Source organism: Calypte anna, chromosome 5 (assembly GCF_003957555.1).
Source record: "Calypte anna isolate BGI_N300 chromosome 5, bCalAnn1_v1.p, whole genome shotgun sequence".
In the NCBI taxonomy this organism is placed as follows: Eukaryota; Metazoa; Chordata; class Aves; order Apodiformes; family Trochilidae; genus Calypte; species Calypte anna.
In genome coordinates, this window is record NC_044250.1 from 5,929,107 (window position 1) to 5,948,113 (window position 19,007).

Below are 19,007 nucleotides of genomic sequence, written 5' to 3' on the forward strand. Positions count from 1 at the left end.
AACCTTAGAAGTCCTTTTCAGACACTGTGTCACCCCTAACAGCTAATATAACATGAAATTTTAAGTCAAATGGTGTATTAGCCAAAACAACACCAATAAATAACAAAAGTTGCCAGGCTTAGCATAAAAATGAAACACACTAATGAAACATAGTGCAGTTTGTTCATACCATGTGCAGTCTAGAATCATGCATAATGTAACAGTGCGACTGCTAACAGCAGGCTCACAGAAGATAATTTACACTTGTTTTTATGGACATGAGGAACTGATCTTTGAAGTTGTCCCTAATGAGATTCTGCTTGGCCCTAACAGCATCCTGAGAGAATGTGCTGGGTTTCTTCCCTGCATCCAGTGCATATTTATAATGCTGAATCCAGACCCATTTAAATTGCACACGTGGACTGGTGTCCCCCCATGCCATCACAAAGTCAGATTCTCACAGTGAGGGAAATACCTAGGAAAAGCTCTCATTTTACCTTCAAATCTATTTTGTAATTACCCACACCATCTCTGCTAATTACCAAAAAAAGATACATGGGGGTTAATGTATAAGGTTTCTTTTTACTTTGTACAGTTGAACTCCTAACATGATTCAGCTGCCAGTATCACACATTGCAGCTGTATCACACATTGCAGAAGACATGTCCAAAATACAGATGTAAGGCACCTTGGAAAAATCAGAAGTGTAGCTGTGTAATGTCAGAAGACTTTATTTCTAAGACACAGGCAAGAGCAAAACAGAAAACAGGTGTTTGCTATACCCTACGAAGTAATTGCTTTAGTACTATACGTTGCTGGTTTTAAAAGCTCTTTCAGTTATAAGATATGCAAGAACTCTGAACCAACATCACTAAAATATCAAGTTGGAACTAATGCAGTAGCTGCCACACCTCCTAGAGCTTGGAGATACAGGGGAACAACTACAGCAAACTGGCAGGGTGTGAAACATCAGGTTCACAGAGAACAAACCTCAGCTCTGCTACACTCACAGAACACAGGGAATCACATCTGTAGTCACATGGATAAGTAACACAACCCTTCTGTAGTACTGGACTAAAAATTACTGCAAAAGTTGGATAGGCATTTAAAAACATTTAAATACTGCCAAGTGTAACTTGGAGCACTGCTGCCAACCAGTGTCATTGCACACTCTGAGCCAGAGTACTGACCCATATCTGGCAACAAATTTAACAGGACCAGCTCTAATTTACCTGAATACTTTGACATGAAATGGTAATAGTCAAGAACTATGGTATATGGGTAAGCTAGAGCTGTTTTCCATTTAGAATAATATACTGAAGTGAAAACTGAGGCAGTTCAGGGAACACTTCTGTGTATCGTTCAACTGATCCTTCTGCAGGGTAACAGCCTGCACGAGAGAGCTAAAGTCAGAATGCTGGAGACTGCAACTTCAGCAGCCATCCATTGCAGCTAATACCCAATATACTTCTTAAACCACCAGTGAGTCAACATTTTAACTCTTTAGTTCTCTTTTTTCCTTTCTATTTTCCAAGTAAAAAATCTACGAATTCTTTGAATCTACTTGTAAGCACTGTTAGTGTCCTACAAATGCACAATATATTAAGATTAGTTGACTCAGGGGATAGATAGCAGGATACCTGATTTTTCATTTAAAGCCCATTGTCTAATCTGACCCTAAACAAACTGAAATTCTACCCCCAACAGCTGTTTAGTGCCTTAAAAAAAAAAAAAAAAAAAAGCATCAAGTACTCCACTTTAGTTCCTATAAAGACATTCATGTAACAAAGACCAACATGACTACTCCTGTTCTCTGAATAAACTCTAACTGAATGGAGCCAGAGACCAATCTACCCTCCTGGTTCCATGTGAGGTCCCTACAGGTACGAGAGGAGAGTCAGGAGAGTCATTTGTGGTGAACTTATGAGGGAAGTTCTAATAGTAACTACAAAAGCTCTGTGTGCATACGTGGAGAAAGAGAATTTGTTCCCAGTGCAATGTCTGACACTGTTAACATGCACACTAAGCCCAGAAGAAGAAAAATCATAAAGGAAAAAAAAAAAGGAAAGGTCTGCCTTTAAAGCTGCTGAGGTCTGGGCACAGCACTGAAAGGTTCAAATGACCTTGCCTCAGTATGTGAATGTACAACCTCTTGGTCAGCGTTGTCAGATTCCCTTGTGAACAACTACAAGGTGTTAAGTCTGGAAGCTCGAAATCTTAAAAAGCTTTTGTTACAAAAATAATAAAACACATACAAACGAGAGGCTCTGATAGCACTGCTGCAGCAAGAACCTGCCATACATCACTGCTAGGCTTCACGCTAGAGCAAGATTGCCTTTAAACACATATGCAGGCAGTAAAATCCTAACAAATGAAATACAGCTGTAGGTGCAAGGTGAGCTAAGATCTGCACTGTAGGCCAACACCTTATCCCTGCTTATTTCTGGGTAAATCTTCCATTTACTCCACATTAGTCACCTCCAGTACATTCCTCTTGCATTTTATTGGACAAGTGTCTGGACCCTAAAGAAATTGCACTGCTTCTTTATAACTAGATATCCAGAAAATTGTCACTTCTTGTACCAAATCTTTTACAGACTGCCATTTAATTTGAATTAATTAATCAAACAAAACCTCTACCAACTTCCTGTCTCCATATGCTTTAGTTTATACGTTTTAACTCTGCACTGAAGCAAATTATTCATAAATGGTCTTTCCCATTCTGTAGAATGAAGACTTAGAAACTTTCCAAGATAAATACTTACTGAAAATGACTCTTGGGTATTACAGCATTAAATGATGGTATGAACAAACCTATCAAGGAAGCCAGGTGATCCAAAGTTAATTTTCAAATTAAATTTATATTACTCTTAACAATCTAGGCTGAAAGCAAGAGTTCTCAGGAAAACACGGACTGTATTAACAATATCTAAAACAAATGAGCCTGAAAACAAAACCAAAGCCTTGCCAAACATGGACAATTTAAATTCTATGAAACCAATACCAGGATTTTCTTTTTCCTTTGGCTCAGAGAAAATAAAGGTTCTACTCTACTTATATAGATTTTTAAAACAACCTGTTTTCTTGAAGACATTGAATTTACGGTAATGGATACCTAACAATGAGTGATGAAAACTCAAAGAGTTAAAGGTCTTCGTTTTGTTGCCAAGATGATGTATCAGGTTCTAAGAGGAACAGTATGTGTGAGCCTTCCATTAACACAGTGGCACTCTCATAAGGCAGCAATGCAAAGTAGTCGAGCAGAACAACACCAGAGGTCACAGTGCTTAAAAAAAAAAAAAAAAAAAAAATTCATATACCACCCCTTGAGGATTATCAGCATTTTAATTTTCAGAGGGTGACTGAAACTTGTATTACAGTATTTGATCTGTGCAGCCTTATTATACTGACATTTCCAGCAGAAAAGCCATCTAAGAACTTTGTGCAAACGATTAAAATATTCTCCACAAGATGTAAGAAGTTGCAATAGGAGTCATAACTCTTCCTCAGTAACTCAAAGGGCATGTACTAAGTGGAAACTTTCAAGTTATAGAATAATAATAATAATAATAGCAGAACAAGATTTATTCTTCTTGTAAACATTCTTTCCTTTCAGAGCTTCAAACATTATTGTTTGACAAACAAAAGATGATGGAAAATCAAAGTAATGTCAAGAGAAATACAATCAAAATCAAAACAATTTATTTTTTAAATATTCAAGTAATTTCAAAGATTACATCTGAGTTCTATGTAATTTCTTAATGTATAATTATGTATTTATTTAGTTTTAATTTATTCACTCCTTTCTACCAGGAAGACAAGTGAATGCCTGGCTGATTTTACATTAAAAATGACAACAACAACCAAACAAAAAAAGTAAGATGAAATTCCCCCCCCCCTTTTTTTTTTTAATCTGCCAATTATCATAATCTTATATGGATGTTCTTAACAACCAGAGTCCCTGAAAGAATCAGAGGTTAAAACTGAGGAAGCCACTTAATCTGGCATCTCTAAGTGACTGTCACTAATCACCACATTTAACAAGTATAGGACAAGACTACTATTTATTAACTATGCTGGACCACACAATATTTTAATTCTGAGCAACGATTTTCCCTAAAGCACCTACTTCACAATTCATGGGAGCAAAAATAACCCTTCCATAATTCTCACTGCTGGCCCAAACTGAATGCCTTAAGAAACAAAGAAGCCTAGAGTAATTAAAAAGTAATGACTTTTTTCTTTGTGCTCCCTATCTAAAAGGAGCATGAGGGAAGATATACTGGACTAGCACCTTTTCCTTCCCATAAGCTGATACAATAGCAAAACATTTAGGAGTAATGTGCTGACCCCGATGCTCCCAGTCACTACACTCAATTCCTTATACCAGAGAAATTGTAAACGTGGTAAATAGCAAGTTTCCTGCCTTACAAATACATCAGATAAAGTCCCTCTATCGTACTCCTTGCTCCTGCCCTCCCCCATTCTCTATCCATCTGCTGCCCTCCTGGGAAGGGAGTGCTACACTTAATGGCTCTGTGCTTTTAAGTCTAATGTGCTGGATATAAGTTAATGCCCAGTACAGTAAGTGTGGACTCTGCTGTGAGGAAGCCTTCAGTACAGATTTTTCCTTGTCAACATCCAGTGGAATCTCTGTAGCTTTAATGTCAAGAAAAGTGCAAGGAAGAGAGGGTCTAGGAACAGGAAATCCACAGCCTATGAAAAAATACAAATCTTGCAAGACAATGCACAGCACAATCATTTATATAACCTTTGGGTGAAAACAGGAGAGAGCTGGGATTTTCCTATTTGTCTCGCCTCTCGACACATTGATTTAAATTTAGAAATTACACCCATTATAAAATAGGACATACACAAACTGGGGCAAGCATTTCCCTGTCAGTGGAGCGTACACGAGTGAACTCTGTTGTCAGCACTCTGATCTTCAAGGCAAGAGAAAGAAATAACCTGGTCTTCATCCATCACTTATGAAGAGGATGACCATACCTGGGGGTTAGAGGCTGACTTGGTCTCAAGCCATCCTCTCTGCCCCCACCCTGAAGTTTCAGCATCTGCATGCAACACCAATGCATTTTGCTTCAGCCAACCTTCATGCAGCAGATCCTGCTGGATAAATACTGACGCCAGAAGAAATCTCCAGGGTTATGGAGGTTAAGACCATGGTCAGCTCTTCCAGAGGGAAGTAAATGACTGCAAGTTATGGTAACTAAAGTTTATTGCTTGGAATCCAGGCTTGAAACTTTCTGCTCTAAATGCCTGGTACTGCTCTGGATATAATTGGTTTGATTTCAGTGTTTTGAACGCTGAAGATGTAACTTCAAAGATGTATGAACATCTTTTGTATGAACATGATGTATGAACAACTTTTGCAGCTGGCTGTAAAAGATGAATGTTTTAAAGAAATCTCCCTGCCTCCGTTTTTCTTCTATATAAGCATATTTATTTTCTCAAGTTATGCCACAACATTTTACAGAATTCAAACCCCAAACTTGTCAGGTGCTCTTTTGGGAAGGAGACCTGCTGGCCTTCCATTTCTAATTTTATGCAAAGATAACCAGGCCAGGCAACTGACTCAGCAATCAAGCCACCTTTGGTAGCTCAAGATTGGAAATGTAAACTCAGACATTTACCATGCAACAATCAGTACACAACCAATGTCCATCACCAACACCTCACCACTTCTGAAGTAGTCCTGCATCAAACACAGTAATTCAACATAGACCTCCAAATCCACATTGCTTACAGGGCTTTCCTTTTGCTTATTTTTCCAATGAAATACTCAAACAAGGCTTTGTAAAATAAAATAAAATAACATTGTGTGTGTAACAAAGCTTGTGTGACAAGCTTCCAGTGACAATACAACATCCTGACTGTAATGTTATTGCCACCTTATCTGACTGACTACTTGTCAGTAAAGCACTGCCCTGGTGAGCAGCCTCTCTCTGTTACAGGGTATTGTGACACAGGGTACTGTGGCATTCCTGGTCAGATCCCATCCCACATCTCTCATGAGATCAGAACACACTGTACACAAACATGAAACCATAAGGCAGCTCTCTGTATGACTGACCACTAAATGAACTGCATAGATGAAACTGTAACATAGAATCAGGTCATGGAATGAAAATTTCCATTTATAGCCCTCAGTTACTGAAATAGGCCTTAAAATTAAAGTATTTGTTCTTTATACAATTTCTGCAGCATAAAAGCACTTCATACATGCATACGAAAAATAGATAAAACCAAAACAATTTTCTTTCTCCCTCTCTGTGTTTACCACAGGGGTCAGACTGACCCTACAAAGTGTTGGTTTAACAGCACTATTTTGTCAATGAAGAAACAAGGTGAAGAAACATCCATCTCCTACCTTTGCCCTTGGCTGATCCATACTCTCACTGCCCTCACCCCCGTGCTGGCCATCCCCATAACCCACTGCTGGTGAGGCTACGCCAAGAAAGTGACCACTAAAAGTAGCTCACTGGGAAAAAAACAACCACAAAACCACCACAGAATGGATGTTTTTAACCTGGGCCCTTTCAGGGCTATGATCTATGCAGCAGCCTCACAAAAGGCTCTGCCAGTACTCCCGAGGAGGTGGCAAAGTGTGTGACACAGCGGCAAAAGCTTTCCCCCTCCAGCCCTGCAAGGAACCTACAGGCACTGCTTTCACAGTCAGAAACCCATGGTAAAATTGTACAAGGCTGACACCTCATACTGAGGGACCAATTGCTTTTAATTTTTTTTTCTGAGTTGATGGCTAAACACAGTGATCTCAGAGGTCTTTTCTAACCATGAGGATGCCGTGATTCCGCATGGAGACTCCTCTAGCAGGCTGCTCCCGCTGGTACTAGAGGTGAGTTTTGTCACCAGTTTAAACCAGACCTGGCTTCCATCTGAGGAATGATCAATCTGCAAATACAGTACCTAATCGGGTATTGCTGATAAAACATTATTTTAAATCTGTCCTACACTAGTAACAGCCACATCAACTACAACAACCACATCCATCCTCATCGTAATAATGGCACTTGAACATCACCAGCCTCCCAGGGACGTCAGAACATTTTGTTAAAGGTGGGTTGCTGTTATTTCTTTTCTAATGACAAAAAGAAAAGTCAGATACTTGATTACTTTTTCAAGAGTTTAGCATGTTATGACTAAACTGCACCAACACAAGGGGACTAAATACAAGTTTTAATTACAGGACTGCAATACCTGAGCCTTATATGAGCACTTCACCTTCAGCATGCTCCACTCCAGCATCTCAAATGGCTTTAAATATAAGTGTGTCCTCATGAATGAGTTTTTATTCTCATTTTACAAGTTTAAGTTTAGAACTCATGTTAGGCTTAGATTTTGCAAAATAAATAACTTAAAATAATGTAATATCCCCACTGATCCTAAAAGATATTAAGTCATGCTTGTATCCAGTAAAGGTTTCTTAATGACAATTGATAATTGTCAGTTTCCATTGTCCTATGGCAGGAGAATTGGAAAACACAACCGGTTAATGTGTGGGGATTGTATATTTTGGGACAGCTGTCAGGATCCTCACCTACAGCTGTCCTCCTCCTCCTGCCTTGCTGCTGCAGGGAGCTCAGCTGCTTCAGGGCAGCTGCTGTTGGTTTAAGAAACCCCAGGTTTGTTTTACTTAACACACCGGGCTGTCAACTGCTGCATTTCAGTGGCCACTGAAGGACCAGGAAGGGAAAGGGGACTGAAACTGCACAAAGAGAAGCTAAGCTGACTGATTGGAAACCATGACCCCAGTAAAAATCACTGTGCCCAAAATAAGGCTCAAGTTTTAACTGCACTCATTGAACGTACTCGCACTTTCATGACTAGAGTTTAAATGTGACTTGACTGGTTTTGTCAATTTATTTAGAAAAATTATGTAATACTAATAGTGAGAAGTGGCTTAGCTGGTCATGAGCTATGTATGCTTTTCTAAGAAGTGTTACTAATGGACCAGGCAACAATTTCCACCAAAACTATCACCTACTGTCACATCAGTATCAACTGAAACAGCCTGCCTGGTCACACCAGGTACAGCTAACTAGCTTAAGAGTGAATTTCTGTATTCTCTCAATCAGTCTTATCACATGTATGAACTCTGCCATTTGTAAAATGTCAAATGAGTCCTTATTCCACTAATGTCAACTCTTTTCCCCTCCCCCTAGATATCACACACCTTACATGAAAAGAAAGTTGAGAATGTTACAAATCAAATGCATGTTTTCCCCCTAATCTCGGTGGGAGTTAACTAAACCCATTAAATGCAGATGGTTTCCCGAAGGAAAAAAAAACAAAAAAACCCTCACACATGCTATTTCTCAAGGTTAGTAATCTAATAGGTCTCAGAGTTTTCACAATTTAAGGCTTTGTCACAGTTTAAAGTTTTTTCTCCCATATATATATATTATACAGCTCTATTTCTATATTACTATTATATATACACATTTACACATACTCATACATTTAAACACCTTATTCAGCTATACATATAGTGTTCTATTAATATAAAAACACTGTTTCTACTCTTTGTTTTAAAATAAGAATATTCACATAGGGAATTACTCCAGTACAGAAAAGGCAGTAAAATCATAGAGTTACAGATCATTTTATGTATCTCCAGGTTTGTGTAAATTCATTTAGAAGACTTCTGCTCCAGCACAGAAACCTCTATATTTCTTATTCCCTGACCACTGAATTTAAACCATACTACAATTTTATTATATACTCCAAGTACCCTAAAAGCAAGCCACCAAGCCATTCTGGTGAGACCAGAAGAAAGCTATTGAACTTCTCTAGAAGGCTCAGCCTGCAGCAGCTCTGACTGCACCTTACCACCACAAAACTCCCCTCTCCCTCAGCAACATGATTTGCCAAAACATCCACTTTCCACAACATATTCACAAAGTTTATTTTCCTCTCCCTCTTTTTTTTTCCTCTGAAAGTAAATGGTGTGTTCTACCCAGACAGTAAGATTTTCCTCTCTGATTAAAACCTACAATTTTCCATTTGGATTTGTCCCGTTTTCTTCACAGCTCCCTTCCAGTGGACTCAACAAAAACCACAGTGAGACACAGGAAGGTTCCACAAAACTGGGTCTTAGTAATTCCTGTGAAATTAATATGTTCTAAAGACCCAGTGTGGTGGCTGCTGTAAAGCTGAAGAGTTAGAGGAACTGAAAAAGTCTTCCCCAAAAAGAGAGAACACCCTAAGCAAACGACAAATATACCTGATGAATCCAATTATCTTCCAAATCTAGTAATTTTTGCTTTTTTCTTAGTGTTTGCTTACAATAGCATAATATTTCTTTATCCTCTCTACTTTGAGGTTGCAATTTCACAGGATGAAGCCTTCTGCAGCTGCTCAGTTCCTTCTGCCTGGCCCCAGGCTGCATCCCACTGCTGCTCTCTGCTATCACTGGCACCACTGACCATAGCCTCATATAGAACATCTCAAGGGACTAAACAGAAGCAGTGTTTTGGAGGGTTTTTTATATATAAAAAAAAACTTATAATGCTTGGCAGCACTACAGCAAAAGAGCAAAAAGCATTTGCCTCTTGAAGGCACAATTCCTGATAAAAATCAGGAAAGTACAAAGACTTTCAGAAGAATAATAATGATCTTAAAAGTCAGGCACATTATAATTGTTATTATTTTGCAGCTGCTCTTTAAAGCAGAGAACTATGGTGATGCAGTTAATTAAAAGTAACCAAAAGCAAACATTGCTTAGCATTTAAATACAAATGTTTTATAACATCTTCAGAAAGAGAGAAATCAGTGGGTGGGAGCATTTAAGATGACAAAAAAATTTACATGATATCCCTTTATTCAAAATAATTGCACAGTATAAATTGTCATTAGAACACCTGTTCCAACATTAATTACTAGGAAAATAAAACACAAAGACTGGCCAAATTGATTCAAAATTTATATGATACCAGAACCTAAAATAAATGCTGTCACAACCAGCCCAAGCAAGGGGAGCTTTAATACACTGTTATTTACCTGATAGGAGAGTTAAAAGGATTCAATAAGAAGTGCTGATGTAGAAATACATATCAAGATAAGAGAACTGTACCCCTGCTGACTGAAGTGCATTGATACTGCCACGTGAAAGGCACAAAATAAAAGCAGGACGAAAAGCAGGGGACATGTGTTCCACAGAACAGGCAGCATAATGCCACTGTGCCTTAACCAACAGGTTTCTGCTGGAAATATTCTACAGTCTCTCCATTTACTTTGCCCAAGATGAGAATCAGGCCCAAAGAATACCAGAACCAGAAATGGCTCAGTATATGTCAAGAATACAGTTCCCAGTTTTGCACGGGAAGATGCACATTGATAGGAAGTTACTTTTTAAATAATTATTTCCTTTAGGAAATAACATCATCCTTAATATTCATCCAGCCACGGATTTATGGTATGCAGCAGGACTCTATGGCAATGTTACCCTGCTATTCACACATGTAATGCTCAGTTCCTCTGTTGTTTTACTCCTTCCTCATCATCCCATGATTTTTTAAGTATTTCTTTTTTTTTTACTAGAGAAGAATAAAACCTCAAGTTCCCTCCTAAAAATCCCTCATATGTTTGCTTAAGATAGCAAAAAAGAAAAGCAGATTGTAAAACCAAATCAAATCACACAATCCTTGGAGCTGCAGCAATACAACACTAGCAAAGATACAACAGGGTAAAAATATCAGTTTCTTTGATAATACTGCTTTTACCAGTTTTCTGTTCAGGTTTCTAATTTGATGACATCCTCTTTCAGAAATATAAATAATGCTTTCACTACAAAACACTGGGAAGACAAATAAGGACTCCCTGTGAAGCTACCACATCACCTAGTTTCTCCTCCCCAGAAATAACTCTACTACTCTTACCAACACACAAACCCACGGCCAAACCACACAACCCAAATCCAAATGCCTGGTAGGATCCTATAATTTTGGACCCATCAGGTTATCCAGAATCCATTGGTAGCTATCCACACCTACACCTGAACTCACCTCCTGCACTGCAGCACTGTTTGCTTTGCTTCCATTGTAAATGTGAGAATAACCTCCTTCCAATTTTTCTAAATTTTTATCCCTTTCAGTATGCCATACTCTGCCTTGAAACCAAACTACTGAGTTAAATAAAGTTGCAAATTTCAGTTAAAATTTCTTTTAAATACTTTCACTATATTGTATTTTATTGTTTCATTTTTTATTTCAATTATATAATTTCTTCAAGCAAGTAAAAGATCTTTTAAGACACAGAACTATTTGGCAAGTAGCTGTATAAATGTTTGTGAGTTTTTGAAACAAAGCACGAGTAGTTTTTGCAGTGTTCAACACCACATTTAGTTGGTCCTGAACTCAGCACGCACTGAAATCAATGTCAATGAGAGAGGGTCCTTTAAAACTGCTTTCTACATTTCTTTTGTTTGTTTTTAAGTAATTCTTTACATAGAATTTATAGTTAATGTCAGGCTGAAGTGCAGTTTGAGTGCAAACTGCACAGAAGCTTGCTGGACAAAAGGTCTGAAAGGTGAATAAAAAAATGGACATACTTCTAAAAGAAGAGTTACATCATCACTGGAGTAATAAATAAAACTAAAATCTTTTCCACCTTGAAAGTCACGACAGACTCCAGCATCCTTCCTAAAGTTGCCCTTAGGAAGACTGTAGCCACATGAAATCCTATTAGAAGGTGCTGAACTCTTACATTGTGACTCTTCCGGCAGGCTTCTACATAACAAAAATGCAATGAAGTTCCATACAACTTTTCCCCCCCTTATTATGCAAAAGCCTTATCAAATTCAATAGTGTGACAATAGTTCCAAATCCTGCCTAACAATGGTATGCAGGAGGTCAAGAGATGCCGTCTTTGTTTTAGTTCCACGTGCTTTTCAGTCTATTAATGTTAAAAGAAAAAGAACCCTCACAGAAATAACCGATAAAGATCAAACCTAACTAAACAATGGAAAGGAAATTCAGAGTTAAAGCTGGTACTTAGTTCTTCCAGCAAAGCATTGTGCCTAGGTACTGGGCAGCAGAATGATCCTGGGGGTCAAGCAAGGAATAACAAGGAATAACAGGAATAACAAGGTAGAGGTAAGAAGCCTTCAGCTCCCCACTTCCCAGGCTTTTGTTGGTTTTAAGTTCGGGCCAAAGACGTGGTTTTAAGGCAGAATTTGCATTTCTTGGGAGGAACTGGTGGGCAGCCCCCCGCTCCTTTGTGCTGCGGGTTGCGAGTGGAATGCAGCATGCGGCACACGTTCCACTCGCAACCAGGAGGACAAAGGATTCAGTGATCAGGGGGGACAATTAGTCCCAATTAGGCCTATTTCGCAGCTGAGTGTAAGGGCTGGGGGGAAGGGAGCTTAAATTTTAAAGCAATGGGTCCCTCAGGCAAGTTAAAGTGCGGATCAGCAGAAGTGCCAAGTTTCAGGAAAACGGACCCTATTTCAGCCATCCTTGGGGCAAGTTCCACCAAGTCGGTGGCACTGAGCCCCGGGCAGCAGGGGATGATGGTGCAGTGTGTGTCAAGCACACCATGTAAGAAATCTGATAACCCTCTTGCCTGTTAGCTGATGTGACTAACCAATTTTTCCAGTTTCCAACCCACGCCGCCAGCAGCAGCTCTGTCTGAAGGCACACACAGCCCCACTCACACCCACACACACGATGGCCGTGTCAGGAATACTCAGGAATACTCACATATGCACATGCGGAGGCTGGAACCTGCTCTGATTGATGTTGTAGTGAGTAAACGCCTGTGTTGGGTTGGAGCTGTATTCATCCACCGTTATGGTAACTTTGCCTTGTGAAGGAATTCCATGAGCCATCCTTCCTCCTTATGAACATGAGCAGCTCACAACTTCCCAAGGCCAGGAGCAGGGTAGGGCATTGTGTTCCAGGCAACTCCACACTCCAAGCAGCTCCTCATCAACTCCACAGACCTCTACCACGAAAGAAAGAGAGCAAACACTTCTATAAACTCAAAGATGTTAAACACACTCAAACCTATTGGTCTATCCTCTCCCGATTTCTATCCAAATATCTTTTTCTGTATTTTTGATGTACTCGTCACCCAACTCTCCAAGCATTACTATTCACATTTTTAATTGCTTTATCAGTTAACGCCACCATCATTAAATACATCCAAAGGATAAATGCTTTAAAAAAGGCTTTATCTTTGGGGGAAAAAAACAAAACAAAAACCCCCACAAAAAAACCCCAAACTGTTGAAAGCTCCAGTTAAATACTCCACATTAACTACTATTTATTTAAAATCACATCTTGAGCTAACTGCAACAATGGAAATTAACAAATGGACCCAGTTTCCTGAACAATAGTCTTCCACAAATACACACACTTGTTTTCAAGGCTCTGTTTTAAGTTTACAAAATAAGTTACATCTGAGACACAAGAAGCTAATGCAAAGCAGAAAATTTCACATTTGCCTAGCAAAAGGTACACCCAAATACTTCTGAATCAAACTATTTATCTGTCCAGACAAAGGATAGTATCTAGACAATTTTAACAGAATATCCATGTTTTACTGCACTAGGAAGGAAATGGGCTTGGATTCATCATCTCACAGTAATGATTTATCTGACAGATTTAAGTGCAATCTTATGCATAAATATTTCCCCAAAAGATGAAAGAAAAATGCTCTTCCCTCTCTGTGCGCCCCTATCTTTCATTTCTTCAAAGTGCTCTTAAACAGATTTCACATTAAGACTGGAAGAATTCTATAAAATGAGCACAAGCAAAATAGCCAGAAACTTCCCAAACCTGATTTCTGTTGACTTCCCTGCACAGAATCTGAGCTTCAATTTCTTTTATCAATAAACTGAGGATACCTCAGATGCCTTCCTTTCAGAGGGACTTTGTGAAAATTGATCAGCTGATGGTTGAAGAATACTTTCAAGATGAGCAACTCTTTAAAAGCCCTGTTTGAGAGGCAGATGCTCAGCTGGGCCACACTATCAGAGCTGCAAGGACCTGGATGAGACCACAACACCCTCCATCAGCTGATCCTCCCTTCAGCTGCTACATGCAGTAGTGGATTTGTCACATCTAGTGTGTAATTTACAAAAGTGAATCAGTGTTTACTGGGAAGACAATCAGGAAAGATAAGAGAGTGAGTCCTGGGCATCAAACTAAGCACTGTTTTTCCAGTGTAATATTCCTGGTCTTCTCAGCTCCCAGACAGAAATGTGTTTGCCATGTGTAACATTAAACATTTGAAATCTTTGATTTGTATTCAAAATATATTTTTAATACAAAGACTAATTTCCAGTTTGGCATGAAGCATGATAAAAATGCCCTGGAAATGGCAGATGGCCTGCTATAGGCCATTTATTTTACTATTTTACAACCTCAGGCCTATGTAGACTCCCATATGTTAGTTGGGTTAAGACATTCTGCAACCTTCATTCCAGTAATTGGGTTCTATCCTTCATTCTCTTTAGCATTACAGAGAGGGGAAAAATGCAGATGAAACTAAACCATAAAGTTCCCATTTAAAAACTGAGTCACTGGTGAGACAGTACATCTCAATAACTAAGGCTGCAGTCTGGTCTTTGCACTAAGCCCCTCTCTTAAGAGTAAGCACAATAGTTACAGGAGTAAAAAAACAGCAAGGTAAGCTTTAGAGAACCAAATCTTAGATGTGTTATGATGTAAGATGTGTGTGACAACTGCTCATAATGTAGTGGTTACCATACTAAGTTTGCAGCTGTTTCCTTAATTTCCCTTACAATTATATTTTAGTGTTATTTTGCATAACAGTAAAACACAACACCTGCTTCAAATTGCAGTCCTGTTCCAAGTACTGTAATTCTTTTGAGATACAAACTACGAAAGAGTGTGCAACACAGAGCAGCATAATTGCCCTGCACTGAAAAGTAAATACAAATGAAAACATCTTCCTGTTAGAGAAATGACTGTCATTAACAAGAATTCTTGCCGTCAAAGCTCCCAGGAAAAACTCCTAAGGTTTTTTGTAGTGGGTTGATTTTTTTTTTCCGGTTTGTTTTTTTTTTTTTACACAGCAAGAACTTAAGCGTCCAGATAAATTAAGTAGTAGTGTGAAAAATCTATCTGAAGTTAGGTTTTGCCATTAAAAGCTACAATGTAAAACAACACGTTAAAGCAACAACTGAAACAATCTTGGGCTTTCAGAATTGCTAAATCACCCTATTTTCAGTAATCTAGAATAAGAAAGGTCAACATTAAATTTCATATTGTAGTTGGCTCATGGAGAAAAAGAATCCAATTTGTTCACGAGAGTGCATTATACAGAAAGATAATAAGCTTTTTTTTACAAGGTTTATAACAATCCATGTTATAGAAAGAAATTACAACTAACTGGCATAAAACAAATGATAAGAGGATACTTGAATAGCTGTATTAAATACTTCAAAGTTGACTTTCAGTAAGATTTTAAGTATGCAAGCTGTAATGGCTTCCCATTGTTCTAATCTTTAATCTTAAGAATAAATCTCTATATTAAATTAAGACAAAGTCCAACAAAGCATCCTTTTGAAATGAAATTTAAAAAAAAAAATGCGGACTAAAGAAAAAAAAATTGACATTGGCTTCTGTGTCAATTTTCTGTTTTCCATTTAGTGCTCCACAGACTGCTAGAGCTCACCTACCAGAAGTATCTATTACCTTCCTTACAGTGAACTTCTCTGAAGAAAATATCTGAACACTTCAAAACTTTAAAAACAAATTTATTTTAGGCCCAAGATTGAAAGAAAATTAATTTTTTAAAAAAGGCTTTTTCATCACTACCATTCTTTGTCCAACTGCAATCACTCTTTGAAGCTTAAATACAGGAGATGAGTACAAAGGAATAAAAGTTGCAATATATTTCACATCTGTCAAGTAAAACAATGTGCGGAATTTTTCACGCCTTATGTGGCAGTTTTAAGAAATAATATTAAAAACCTAAATTATTTTTATTTGGGTTTGTTTTTTCTGCATGTTGCCTGTTCCCAAATTATAGCTGTTATCCTGGGAGCCACAAACCTTTCCCAGCGTGGATTTGTACCGGCAGCGAGGCAGATGTGCTATTGTATACATCTGCTCCGTTTTACAGGTATAAACCGGCACTTTTTCATAAAAGGGCTGACGCAAACTTACACGCAGCCAATTTCAAATCATCATACTCCTGCCACGTCAAAAAAAAACCGATCACAAAATATGTACAATTTTAAAACGTGGGGTTGCATTTCCCGGAGAGCTAGACGCACAAGCTCACGTTACAGATGTATATGCATATACAGGCACGCGAAAAAACACATTTTTTCCCTCAAATAAAATATTTACGCCGTCCTCATGCGAATTTCAAAAATTTGCCTTCCGGCTTGTTTTAGGGTAGGAAAAGAAAATTCTGAAAGGCAGGAGACGGAAAGGGTTAATTCCGTGTCAACACCTTCTGTTGATACATCCACTATCCCGACACTGTTACAGCAACAAAACACCGCACAGCCAGCCGGAGCGCGGGCACTTGCCGCCGCAGCAGCCCTCGCATCCCCGGGCTCTCACAGTGCGTTACCCCGACCTCGAGAGCCATTCAGCAACTGCCCCACAGCCCCCGCGATGCTCCGCTCCAGTTTGCGGGTAACACCGGGCTCCAGCCTACCCACCAAGCCCGAAGCGGAGGCACCAGGGAGGCCAGACCCCGACTTCTCCCCTCCTCCCCCTATTACCCCACCGCCGACCCACAGTACCTGGTGCCCCGGCCGCTCCCCACCTCCTCCTGCCGCCGGCTCCCGGGCCGCGGCCCCGCGGGGCGCCGGGCTCGCCCTCCCGGTGATTGATGGCTCTGGGTGGCCAATGGCTCCGGCGCGGCCCCGTCCCGGCGTGTGCCGCAGCCCCCGCCCCGCGCCCCCTGCCCTGCCCCCCAGCCCCCGGCTCTTCACCGAGGGGGGCATTTCTGCAATTTTTGCGCGATACGTGCCATGGCGCACAAAGTTCACATCACGCACCCACCCCCCCACCCCGACTGTCACTGAACAGAAATTCTTTAGAAAGGGGAGGATGCTCGGGGGAGGGATGCAGTGAACTCCACAGCGAGCCCCGGGCGACCGCGGCGGGGACAGAGGGGGTGGGGAAGATGCCCGCTGCTTTTTATTCTGGCAGTGCCAATCGCGCCGTCCCCCGCGCCTCGCCCCCACGCCCGGAAGGTTTCCAAGTGCTCGCGGCCTCCGGGATCAGGGTTTCAAAGCGGGTTCTCCCGCCGGCGAAACGGAGAGGGGAAACTCCACCGGGGAACGGCAAACCAACCCACTCTATCCTCCTTACTTTTGCTGCCTTACCCCCACCCCCCACACACTTCCCCATCTCCCATCCCCCGGTCCCTCCGTACCGGGAGCCCCGTCCCCGTTCCCCGCCGGCTGCTCGGCGCTGCGTCCGCCGGGGCTGCCGCTGGCCCCAGCCAGCACAATGCTCCCCGGCCTACCCTCCCGGCCCCGCCGCGGCGCCCCCCGCCCCGACCCCCGAGCTAAGAGCTGCCACATTGCCTCCCACCCCCAGGCCACTTCCAGCGCTGCAACGCTTCCCCCCCCCTTATCATTTCCCCCCCCCCATCTCTCCACCCCGGCCAAGAAGCAAGGCGGCGGAGGGCAGCGGGGGCACGGCCTGGGGGAGGAGGGAAGGGCAGGGCAGCTCGCTCAACGCAGCTGAAAAAAACCTCCTCGGTATTAGGGAAACGCCGCCGCCGCACCGACCCGACCCGACCCAGGGGGCTCGGGGCGGTCACGGCGGGGGAGGCGGGGAGAGCAGGCGGCCAGTTTTATCCTTATTATTGTTTGCAGAAGGCTGGCCCCGGCGCCGCCGCCGGAGCTCCTGCCTGCCCGCCCGCCCCCCCCCCCTCTTTCCCTCCCCGCCACTCTCGTCCATGACACGGCACCTCTAACCCGCCGCTTTGTGCGCCGCTGCCCCCCGCCGCCTCCCCTGCCCCCCCCCCAGCATGCAGACACCGACCCGGGGCCGCTCACCTTCCCTCCGCCGGCTGCTGCTGCGGGCGGGTCGGGGATGCCTTCAGCGGGGCCGCTCCATGGGGCTGCGGGGGCGCGGCCGGGGCAGAGCCTGCGCCCGACCCCGCGGCGGTGCCCGGTGCTGGCGACGGCCTGGGTCCGGGTCCAGGTCCGGGTCTGGGTGCTGGGAGGCGGCGAGGGCGGGCGCGGTGCAGTGAGCGGGACTGCCACTGGGGTCAGGGAGCAGGCACCAGGAAACACGGCGGCCACGGAGCGCTGCTCGCTCACACACACACTCACACACAGTCACACACACACTCACACATACACACACGCACAGCTCCTCCCGCTGCCTCGCACTTCACCCCCCCCGGGCAGGGAGGGAGGGAGGGAGGAATCGCTGCTGCATTTCCCAAGTGCAGCACAGCCTCCCCCCCGCCGAGCAGGCAGGAGAGGCCGGCAGGAGCAGCGGCTCTGCAGCCCAGTCGGGGTCAAGGCGGGGAGGGGGGGTACCGGCGGCCACAGCCCCGGGGGAACGGGGAGGCGAGAGCCGGGACCCCACCGGGACCCCCCAACCACGCGGCGGGGCAGCGCCTGGGAGGCCGCGGCAAAGCACCCGGCTGGCACCCCTTCCATCCTGCCGGCCCGGCACCACGCATCGCTGCTCGGCTCTTCCTCTGCCTAAATAAATAATGAAATAAATAAATAAAAAAAATAACAACAACAATTTGAAAAAAAAAAAAAAAAAAAAAAAAAAGAAATTAATAGTCCTCGACACGGGTTTTCACGTCTTCCACACCTTTCAACGTTAGGAATTAATGCAGTGCTCTGCTCCTTCTGTAGGGAAGCTAACCTCGGCAAGCAGGAAAAAAAACCCATAAACACACACTACTGTAGGGCTAGCCATTGAGGCTGAACGCTGTCTTAGGGTAATTGGGGATATTCTGTGGAGAGGTAGAATCCAAGGGATTGTTGTTGTCTTTTTTTCCTTTCTTTTTGGGTCTTTTTTTTTTTT

The 19,007-nt window shown here is 42.2% G+C and overlaps 1 protein-coding gene across 1 annotated transcript in view; it reads right to left on the reverse strand.

Annotated features, from left to right (window-relative positions):
- The window catches only part of MPPED2 (metallophosphoesterase domain containing 2), a 94,756-nt gene extending 76,628 nt beyond the window's left edge, over positions 1-18,128 (reverse strand). Inside the window, exons 1-2 of the mRNA XM_030451224.1 lie at positions 18,014-18,128; positions 12,717-12,960 (exon numbers count right to left, since the gene is read on the reverse strand). Of these exons, the coding sequence (XP_030307084.1) occupies positions 12,717-12,844 (128 nt within the window). The 5' untranslated portion in view covers positions 12,845-12,960; positions 18,014-18,128. The remainder of the gene's footprint in view (positions 1-12,716; positions 12,961-18,013) is intronic.
- Between the last annotated feature and the right edge of the window lie 879 nt (positions 18,129-19,007).